Raw genomic sequence first — 10932 nt, forward strand, 5'->3', positions numbered from 1 at the left:
GAGCCTCCTTAAAAACCCGGCTGGGCCGGCGGGATGGGTGCGAGGTGAGGGGACGGAGCGGCGACACCGGACACGCGGCGGGACCCCCGAAAGGATGCAGGTGGGAATTCCCGGGGGGATTCCCGGGGTGGGGAAACGCGGCCTCGGCGCCCTCGGGTGGGAATTTTGGGCCGGGAAGAGCCGCGGGGATGCGGGAGGTGGAAATTCCTGGAATCCTCCGGGAGCGGGGCAGGGCCGGGGTCACCCGCGGAGGGCGCGGAGACACTCGGGGGGCTCCTGGAAAATGGGAGGGGGTTTGCCAGGGGGGGGACACCGGGGCCGTGTCTGTCTGTCTGTCTGTCTGGCTGGCTGTCTGTCCCCGCTCTGGGCGTTGGCGGCCTGGAGGGGAAGGAGAGGGGGAAGAAAAGTGGGAGCGGGGTGGGACCTGCCCGAACCACCCGACGGGGTCTGGGTGTCACCCCAGTGTCCCCTTGTCCCACTGTGCCACCAGTGTCCCCTCTTCCCACTGTGCCACCAGTGTCCCCATGTCCCAGCATGTCCCTGTGTCCCCTTGTCCCTACCTGGCACCAGTGTCCCCTTGTCCCACTGTGCCGCCGTTGTCCCCTCGTCCCTGCCTGGCACCATTGTCCCCATGTCCCAGCATGTCCCAGTGTCCCCATGTCCCTACCTGGCACTATTGTCCCCATGTCCCGGCATGTCCCACTGTCCCCTCGTCCCAGCATGTCCCAGTGTCCCCATGTCCCACTGTGGCACCAGTGTCCCCATGTCCCAGCATGTCCCACTGTCCCCATGTCCCAGCATGTCCCAGTGTCCCCTCGTCCCTGCCTGGCACCAGTGTCCCCATGTCCCACTGTGCCACCAGTGTCCCCATGTCCCAGCATGTCCCAGTGTCCCCATGTCCCTGCCTGGCACCAGTGTCCCCACGTCCCAGTGTCCCCGTGCGCCACCCGGCGATGTCCCGGTGCCCCCGGCTGGCCCCGGGGCTGTGCCGTGAGTCAGCGGCGGAGCAGCAGCCGCGCTGCCCCAAGGACGGGCTGGGCGCTGCTGGCAGGGACAGCTGGGGACAGCTGGGGACAGCTGGGGACAGGTGACACCCATGTGGGGACCCGCGGGGGTGCCCAGGGTGGTTCTGCCCCGGCGCTGCCAAATTCCTTTGGTTCCTGGGCTGTGCTCGGAGCTGGAATCCCCGAGAGCTCCAAATCCACCCGGCTGCCAAAATCCTGAGGGTGGGGACGGTCCCCAGCCCTGGCGTGACCGAGTGACCCCGCGAGGACACCGGGCCAGGCTGAGGCGCGTGGGGACAAGGACGAGGTGTCACCTCCCCTGCGTGGGGCTGGGGAGGATCGGGGCGAGGAGAAGGGACGGGAGCCAAGTCCTGGCACACGGGGCAGGTCCTGGCTGCTCACACACAGCTGGGGACACCTCTGGTGACATCCCCGGCGTGGGGACACTGCTGGGCCACCCGTGTGGCGGCTGCGGCGGTCACCGCTGCCCGGCTCCCCCCGGCCGGCCACCAACAACAGCAGGAAAGGTGACGCAGTTCCCGTCACCGGGATGTGACAGCCGCCACCCTGGGCTGGGCCCAGCCTTAGGAAGGAGATTTCCTGCCTGGGGACAGCAGGGACAGGAGGAGGCGACAACCCAGAGCAGGCAGGGCAGGACACCGAGCCGGGCTCGGGGAGGCTCAGACCGGGCAGGCCGGGACCTGTTGCCTGTTCTCCTGTGAAGCAACAGGAGGGCTGGCAGGTAATTCCTGCCCCATTCCTGCCTGATGAGCTCTGGGAACGGGAGCCCCGCGGCCCCGGTGCCATAATTGCCACCCCTGTGCCATAATTGCCACCCCGGTGCCGTAATTGCCACCCCGGTGCCGTAATTGCCACCCCGGCCCAGGCGCGGGGGCGGCGGCGCCGGGGGCGCGGGCGGGGCGGGCACAGGTGGCACCGGGAGTTCCGCAGGTGGCGGCCAGGAATTTTTATTTATTTATTTATTTATTTATTTATTTATTTATTTATTTATTTATTTATTTATTTATTTTTAATTTATTTTTATTTTTTTGGGGGGTGGGTGACTCTGAGAAACGCCCCCAAACACCAGAGACCCAGCGGGGTGTTGGGTTTTCCACGGGGATGGTGGTTGGTGGGTTGTTGAATTGTTTTTGGTGGGGTTGTTCCATGGTTTTTGGTGGGGTAGTTCCATGGTTTTTGGTGGGATTTTGAAGGGGTTGTTCCACTGTTTTTGGCGGGGTTGTTCCATGTTTTTTTGGGGGGTTGTTACATAGTTATTGGCGTGGTGGTTCCATGGTTTTTGGTGGGTTGTTCCATTGTTTTTGGCGGGGTTGTTCCACGGTTTTTGGTGGGGTTTTTCAGTGGTTTTTGGTGGGTTTTTTCAGTGATTTTTGGTGGGTTATTGGATGGTTTTTGGCTGGTTGTTTAATGGTTTTTGGTGGGGTTGCTCCATGGTTTTTGGCGGGATTTTGAAGGGGTTATTCCATGTTTTTTTTTTTGTGGATTTGTTCCATGTTTTTTGGTGGGGCTGTTCCATAGTTTTTGGCGGGATTTTGAAGGGGTTGTTCCATTGGTTTTGGCGGGGTTGTTCCATGTTTTTTTGGGGGGTTGTTACATTGTTTTTGGAGTGGTTGTTCCATGTTTTTTGACGTGGTTGTTCCATTGTTTTTGGCGGGTTGTTCCATGTTTTTTGGTGCTTTTGTTCCATGGTGTTTGGTGAGGTTGTTCCATGGTTTTTGGTGTGGTTGTTTCATGATTTTTGGTGGGGTGTTTCCAATTTTTTGGCGGGTTGTTCCATGGTTTTTGGTGGGATTTTGAAGGGGTTGTTCCATTGTTTTTGGCAGGGTTGTTCCATGTTTTTTTTTGGGTTGTTCCATTGTTTTTGGCGTGGTTTTTCCATTGTTTTTGGCTCGGCTCCTCCATGGTTTTTGGTGGATTTGTTCCATGGTTTTTGTTGTGGTTGTTCCCTGGTTTTTGGTGGGTTGTTGGATGATTTTTGGTGTTGTTGTTCCATGATTTTTGGTGGAGTTTTGGATGTTTTTGTTGTGGTTGTTCCATTGTTTTTGGAGGATTTGATCCATGGTTTTGGGTGAGGTTATTCCATGTTTTTTGGCAGGGTTGTTTGATGGTTTTTGGCAGGCTTCTTCCAAGTTTTTTGGTGGGGTTCTTGGATGGTTTTTGTTGGGGTTGTTCCATGGTTTTTGGTGGGTTGTTCCATTATTTTTGGCGGGGTGTTTCCATGTTTTTTGGCGGGGTGTTTCCATGTTTTTTGGCGGGGTGTTTCCATGTTTTTTGGCGGGGTGTTTCCATGTTTTTTGGCGGGGTGTTTCCAATTTTTTGGCGGGTTGTTCCATGGTTTTTGGTGGGGTTGTTCCATTGTTTTTGGCAGGATTTTGAAGGTGTTGTTCCATGGTTTTTGATGTGGTTGTTCCATTATTTTTGGCGGGTCTCTTCCATGGTTTTTGGTGGATTTGTTCCGTGGTTTTTGGTGGGTTGTTCCATGGTTTTTGTTGGGCTGTTCCATGGCTTTTTGTGGGGTTGTTTGATCATTTTTGGCAGGGTTCTTCCAAGTTTTTTGGTGGGATTGTTCCATGGTTTTTTGTGTGGTTGTTCCATGGTTTTTGGCGGGTTGTTCCACGGTTTTTGGCGGGGTTGTTTGACAGTTTTTGGCAGACTTCTTCCAAGTTTTTTGTTGGGGTTGTTGGATGGTTTTTGGTGTGGTTGTTCCATGGTTTTTGGTGGATTGTTGGATGGTTTTTGGCACAGTTGTTGGATGGCTTTTGGTGGGGTTGTTCCATGATTTTTGGCGGGTTGTTCCATGATTTTTGGTGGGGTTGTGGGATGGTTTTTGTTCGGATTGTTGGATGGTCTTTTGTGTGGTTGTTCCATGATTTTTGGCAGGTTGTTCCATGGTTTTTGTCCGGGTTGTTCCATGATTTTTGGCGGGTTGTTCCATTGTTTTTGGCGGGTTGTTCCATGATTTTTGGCGGGGTGTTTCCATGGCTTTTGTTCAGGTTGTTCCATGGCTTTTGGCTGGCTGTTCCATGATTTTTGGCGGGCTGTTCCATGATTTTTGGCGGGTTGTTCCATGATTTTTGGCTGGCTGTTCCATAGTTTTTGGCTGGCTGTTCCATAGTTTTTGGCGGGCTGTTCCATGATTTTTGGCGGGTTGTTCCATGATTTTTGGCCGGCTGTTCCATAGTTTTTGGCTGGCTGTTCCATGATTTTTGGTGGGCTGTTCCATAGTTTTTGGCTGGCTGTTCCATGATTTTTGGCTGGCTGTTCCATGATTTTTGGCGGGCTATTCCATTGTTTTTGGCACGGTTGCTCCATATTTCCCCCCCGCCGGGTGTTTCAATATCTCCACCCGGGGTCTCACTGCCCTTTCTCCCCTCAGGCCACCATGGGCGAGTGCACAGACCTGGAATGGGCCGTGCAGGTGCTGGTGAACAACTTCGACAAGTACTCGAGCCGCTGCTGCTGCTGCAAGAACCCGCGGCGCATCAGCAAGAAGGATTTCCGCAGGATGCTGAGCCGCGAGCTCAACCACATGCTGACCGTGAGCCGGGGCCTGGGGCCTGAGTTTGTTGGGTTTTTATTTATTTTTATTGGGTTTTATTTATTTTTATTGGTTTTTTTAGTTGGTTTTTTAATTGGGTTTTTATTTATTTTTATTGGTTTTTTATTGGGTTTTTATTTATTGGGGTTTTTATTGTTTTTTTATTTTTATTGGGTTTTTATATTGGGATTTTATTTATTTGTATTGGGTTTTTAATAGCGTTTTTATTTATTGTTTTTTTTATTGGGTTTTTATTTATTTTTATTGGTTTTTAATTGGGTTTTTATTTATTGGGGTTTTTATTTTTTTAAAATTTTTATTGGGTTTTTATATTGGGATTTTATTTATTTTTATTGGGTTTTTAATAGCGTTTTTATTTATTGGGTTTTTTTAATTGGGGTTGTATTTATTTTAATTGGGTTTTTTATTGGGTTTTTATTTATTTTTATTGGGTTTTTAATTGGGTTTTTATTTATTGGGTTTTTTATTGGGGTTTTATTTATTTTTATTGGGTTTTTATTTTTTTTATTGGGTTTTTTATTGAGTTTTTTATTTGTTTTTATTGAGATCCTGGAGGGTGGATGGTGGTGAGGACAAAGTCAGGAGTTCTTTATATTCTGGTGTTGGAATTTGCTGTTTGTTGGATGGGGAGTGGGTGTAAATAAATAATAAATAATAAATAATAAATAATAAATAATAAATAATAAATAATAAATAATAAATAATAAATAATAAATAATAAATAATAAATAATAAATAATAAATAAATAATAAATAAATAATACATAATAAACAGTAAATAACAAATAACAAATAATAAATGGTAAAAATAAATAATCAATAATAAGAAATAAATAATAAGAAATATATAAGAAATATATAAGAATAGATAATAAATAATAAGCAGTAAATAATAAATAATAAGAAACAGTAAATAATAAATAACAAATAATAAAAATAAATAATAAAAAACCCAATAAATTATAAGAAACAAATAATAAGAAATAAATAAGAAATAAGAAATAAATAATAAATACTAGATAATAAATAATAAACAGTAAATAATAATAAATAAATAAATAAATAAATAATAAATAATGAATAATAAATAATAAATAATTATTTCTAAGAAATAAAAGAGGGAAGTAAGGGAGCAAAGTAAGAGCGATAAGAGAGAGATTTTCCCGTTTACAACACAATAAATATTCTATATGTTGAAAATTCTAATTTCCACTAACCAATCTAACACAAATTACAAATTCTATAGAATTTCCAAACAACCTATAGGAATTTCTACATCACCTTTCTTATCTCTGAACCTTGCACCCTTCCTGCCATGCCTGGAGGGGTTTTTTTCTCATTTTTTTCTATTTTTGCAGCAAAAGGAATTATCTTAACAAGGGGAAAAAAAAAATCTTCAAGCATCTGCTTTCATCCTAATCTCGCTTATACTTTCCATACCCCCAAAATCTTTCGCTAGGAGAATAATAAATCAGATTTATCCGGTTTTCCCGATTTCAAATCTCAATAATTCCTTTCAGGACACGGGGAACCGCCGAGCCGCCGACAAACTCATCTGCGACCTGGATGAGAACAAGGACGGGCGCATCAGCTTCGAGGAGTACTGGACCTTGATAGGCGGCATCGCCAGCCCCATCGCGCAGATCATCCGCCAGCAGGAGCAGAGCGTCAAATTCACCAAGTAGAGCCCGCGGGAACCTCCCCCGAGCCGCCCCCGCTCCTCCCCGGCACCCCCCGGCGGGATTTGGGGTGGGGACATCGAGGGGATGCGCCTCGTCTGGTTTTTTTTCTCCTCCCCACCCCCCCAAAAAAAAAAATAAAAAAATTTGGGGTGGGGTTTTCTAAAATAAAGGGAGGGGGGAATTCTGTTCAGAATTCTGTCTGTCCTCAAAAATCCCACCAGCAGCAGTGCATCTCCCCCTGAGGCTCCTCCCCAAAAAAATTGGGGTGGGGTCTCCTAAAATAAAGGGAGGGGTTTCTCCTCTTGTGGGGGATTCTGTTCAGAATTCTGTCTGTCCCCAAAAATCCCACGACCACCAGCACTGCTTGTCCCCTTAGGGCTCTCCCCAAAAAAATTTGGGGTGGGGTCTCCTAAAATAAAGGGAGAGGGGAATTCTGTTCAGAATTCTGTCTGTCTGTCCCCAAAAATCCCACCACCAGCAGCAGTCCCTGTCCCCTTGAGGCTCCTCCCAAAAAAATTTGGGGTGGGGTCTCCTAAAATAAAGGGAGAGGGGAATTCTGTTCAGAATTCTGCCTGTCTGTCCCCAAAAAAATCTCACCAGCAGTGCCTGTCCCCTTAGGGCTCTCCCCAAAAAAATTTGGGGTGGGGTCTTATAAAATAAAGGGAGGGGTTTCTCCTCTTGTGGGGGATTCTGTTCAGAATTCTGTCTGTCCCCAAAAATCTCACCAGCACTGCCTCCCCCCCAAAATTTGGGGGTGGGGTCTCCTAAAATAAAGGGAGAGGGGAATTCTGTCCAGAATTCTGTCTGTCTGTCCCCAAAAATCCCACCCCCACCAGCAGTCCCTCTCCCCTTGAGGCTCCTCCCAAAAAAATTTGGGGTGGGGTCTCCTAAAATAAAGGGAGAGGGGGATTCTGTTCAGAATTCTGTCTGTCTGTCCCAAAAATCTCACCAGCAGTGCCTGTCCCCTTAGGGCTCTCCCCAAAAAAATTTGGGGTGGGGTCTCCTAAAATAAAGGGAGAGGGGGATTCTGTTCAGAATTCTGTCTGTCTGTCCTCAAAAATCCCACGACCACCAGCACTGCCTGTCCCCTTAGGGCTCTCCCCAAAAAAATTTGGGGTGGGGTCTCCTAAAATAAAGGGAGAGGGGAATTCTGTTCAGAATTCTGTCTGTCCCCAAAAATCCCACCAGCAGCAGCAGCAGTCCCTGACCCCTTGAAGCTCCTCCCAAAAAAATTTGGGGTGGGGTCTCCTAAAATAAAGGGAGAGGGGAATTCTGTTCAGAATTCTGTCTGTCTGTCCCAAAAAAATCTCACCAGCAGTGCCTGTCCCCTTGAGGCTCCTCCCAAAAAAATTTGGGGTGGGGTCTCCTAAAATAAAGGGAGGGGTTTCACCTCTTGTGGGGGATTCTGTTCAGAATTCTGTCTGTCCCCAAAAATCTCACCAGCACTGCCTCCCCCCCAAAATTTGGGGGTGGGGTCTCCTAAAATAAAGGGAGAGGGGAATTCTGTCCAGAATTCTGTCTGTCTGTCCCCAAAAATCCCACCCCCACCAGCAGTCCCTCTCCTCTTGAGGCTCCTCCCAAAAAAAATTTGGGGTGGGGTCTCCTCGCTTTCCCGGGGGGGCTCGGCCGGGTGACACCACCGCGGTTATTTATTGATTTATTGATTTATTGATTTATCGATTTATTGATTTATTGACTTAATAAAACTCGGAGGAGCGGCGCGTCGCGCTCGGGTTTTGTTTTCCCGAGGGGCTGAGGGAGGAATTTGGGGAGGGATTTTGGGAGGAATTTGGAGAGGGATTTGGGAGGAATTTGGGAGGAATTTGGGGAGGGATTTGGGAGGAATTTGGGAGGGAATTTGGGGGGATTTGGGAGGGATTTGGGAGGAATTTGGGAGGGATTTGGGGAGGAATTTGGGGAGGAATTTGGGAGGGATTTGGGAGGGATTTGGGAGGAATTTGGGAGGGATTTGGGAGGGATTTGGGAGGAATTTGGGAGGAATTTGGGGAGGGATTTTGGGAGGAATTTGGGAGGGATTTGGGGAGGGATTTGGGGAGGAATTTGGGAGGAATTTGGGAGGAATTTGGGAGGAATTGGGGAGGGATTTGGGGAGGGATTTGGGGAGGGATTTGGGAGGGATTTGGGAGGGATTTTGGGAGGGATTTGGGGAGGGGTTTTTTTGGGGAGGGGTTTTTTGGGGAGGGGTTTTTTGGGGGGTCCCGCCCTGTCCCCGCCCTGGTGGCCGCGTCACCGGGCCGGTGGCCAGGTCGCTCCAGGAGCCGCCAGCGGGTGTCAGCAGCCGCCCGAATGAGGCGGTGGCCGCTGCCACATTTGTCACTTTTGTCACTTTTGTCATATGTGTCATCCTCAGGGGGGGCCCGGGTATTTTGGGGGTTCCCCCAATCCGTGTCCTGCACCCCCGAACCCCCCCGAACACCCCGCGAACCCCCCCCGAACCTCCCCCCCCCCCGAACCCAAACTCCAAAGCACCGGGACCCCCAGAACCACCCCCCGAACCCCCCCGAACCTCCCCGAACCCAAACTCCGAAGCACCGGGCCCCCCGAAACACATCGAACCCGCCCGAACCCCCCCCCCGCGAATCCCCCGGAACCCCCCCGAACACCCCTCGAACCCCTCCGAATCCCCCCCGAACCCTCCCTAACCTCAAACTCGGAAGAACCGGGACCCCCCGAACCCCCCCTGAACCCCCCCGAACCCAAATTCCGAAGCATCGGGACCCCCCGAACCCCCCCCGAACCTCCCCCGAACCCCCCCTGGACACCCCTGAACCCCTCCGAACCCCCCCGGAACCCAAACTCGGAAGCACCGGGACCCCCCCGAACACCCCCGAACATCCCCCGAACCCCCCTGAACACCCCCGAACCCCAAACTCCGAAGAACCGGGACCCCCCGAACCCCCCCCGAACCCCCCTCGAACCGCCCTGACCCCCCTGAACCACCCCGACCACCCCCGAGCGCCCCGAACCGCCCTGAACACCCCCCCAAATCCCCCCCGAACCCAAACTCCGAAGCACCAGGACCCTCCGAACCCCCCCGAACCCCCCTCGAACACCCCCGAACCCCCCCGAACACCCCCGAACCCCCCCGAATACCCCCGAACCCCTCCCGACACCCCCCGAACCCTCCCGAACACCCCCCCGAACTCCCCCTGAACCCCTCCCGAACCCCCCCGAACCCAAACTCCGAAGCACCGGGATCCCCCGAACCCCCCCGACAGCTCCCAAACCCCCCCGAACACTCCCCAGAACCCCCCCGAACCCCCCCCGAACCCAAATTTCGAAGCACCGAGACCCCCCGAACCCCTCCGAATCCCCCCCAACCCCCCCCGAACCCCCCCGAACACCCCCCGAACCCCAAACTCCGAAGCACCGGGACCCCCCGAACCCCCCCGACAGCCCCCGAACCCCCCCCGAACCCCCCCGAACACTCCCCCGAACCCTCTCGAACCCCCCCGAACCCCCCCGAACCCCAAACTCCGAAGCACCGGGACCCCCCTGCAGCCCCTCCCCGCGTCTGTGGGAGCATCTCGGGGGTCCTGACCCCCCCCCAAAAACCGTCCCCGGGGGGTTCCCGTGGGAACCGGGGTGTCCCCGTGGGAATCGGGGTTTCCCCCGTGGGAATCGGGGTGTCCCCGTGGGAGCGGGCGGGGCCGCGCTGAGTCACGGGCGAGGAATCGCGGGTGTGGCTCAGCCCGGGGCGAGCGGGGCGGGGCCCCCCCGAGAACCCTCGGGGGTCTCTGGGGAAGGGACCCCCCAGTTCTGACCCCCCCCAAAGGGGCATTTTGGGGTGCAGGGAATGGGGAAATTCGCGGGGTTCGCTCTCCTCGTGCGGCTTTCTCAGCTCTGGGGGTCCTAATGAGAATTTGGGGACACCCCCGAGCCCCCTGTCCCCCAAAAATCCGGTGTAACCCCCCCCAATCCCCCCAAAAAAAAACCAGCTCCAGCGTTGATTTTTGGGGGTTCCCAGCTCCGATTTTTGGGGCTCCCATGGCCGATTTTGGGGGGCTCCCAGCTCTGGTTTTTGGGTTCTCCTGGCACCGATTTCGGGGGTTCCCAGCGCTGATTTTTAGGGCTCCCAGTGCTGGTTTTGGGGTTCTCCTAGCACCGATTTTGGGGGGCTCCTAGCTCTGATTTTTGGGGCTCCCAGCGCTGATTTTGGGGGTTCCCAGTGCGGATTTTGGGGGGCTCCCAGTGCTGGTTTTGGGGTTCTCCTAGCACCGATTTTGGGGGGCTGCCTGCGCTGATTTTTAGGGCTCCCAGTGCTGGTTTTGGGGTTCTCTTAGCTCTGATTTTGGGGCCTCCCAGCTCTGGTTTTTGGGCGACTTTCAGCACCGATTTTGGGGGTTCCCAGCGTTGATTTTGGGGGCTGCCAGTGCTGGTTTTGGGGTTCTCCTAGCGCAAATTTTGGGGGCTCCCAGGGCTGATTTGGGGGGCTCTCAGCCCCGATTTTTGGGGCTCCCAGCGCCGATTTTGGGGTTCAGCGCTGATTTTGGGGTTCCCAGCCCTGATTTTGGGGGCTCCCAGCGCTGTTTTTGGGGGGCTCCCATCCCCGATTTTGGAAGGCTCCCAGTGCCGATTTTTGGGGCTGCCAGTGCTGGTTTTGGGGGCTCCCAGACCCGATTTTTTGGGGCTCCCAGCGCTGATT

General features: G+C 52.3%; 1 protein-coding gene across 2 annotated transcripts; it reads left to right on the forward strand.

Moving 5' to 3' along the window:
- On the forward strand, window positions 1-7987 carry S100A16 (S100 calcium binding protein A16). 2 transcript variants are annotated; one of them, XM_056511067.1, is made up of 3 exons: window positions 1-100; window positions 4402-4563; window positions 6105-7987. In XM_056511067.1, the coding sequence occupies exons 1-3, from the start codon at window positions 95-97 to the stop codon at window positions 6267-6269; spliced, it is 333 nt and encodes a 110-aa protein (XP_056367042.1). In that variant the 5' UTR covers window positions 1-94; the 3' UTR covers window positions 6270-7987. The 2 variants fall into 2 exon arrangements, with proteins under 2 accessions (XP_056367042.1, XP_056367043.1); XM_056511068.1 differs by lacking the exon at window positions 1-100 and adding an exon at window positions 1584-1746.
- The last annotated feature ends 2945 nt before the right edge of the window (window positions 7988-10932 follow it).

Source organism: Oenanthe melanoleuca, chromosome 25 (genome assembly GCF_029582105.1).
Source record: "Oenanthe melanoleuca isolate GR-GAL-2019-014 chromosome 25, OMel1.0, whole genome shotgun sequence".
Taxonomy (NCBI): Eukaryota; Metazoa; Chordata; class Aves; order Passeriformes; family Muscicapidae; genus Oenanthe; species Oenanthe melanoleuca.

Excerpts from the sequence above, each read along its gene's own strand:
- S100A16 (XM_056511067.1), top strand. Across the intron at positions 4,564-6,104 it reads AGCTCAACCACATGCTGACC|GACACGGGGAACCGCCGAGC; the intron begins GTGAGCCGGGGC and ends AATTCCTTTCAG.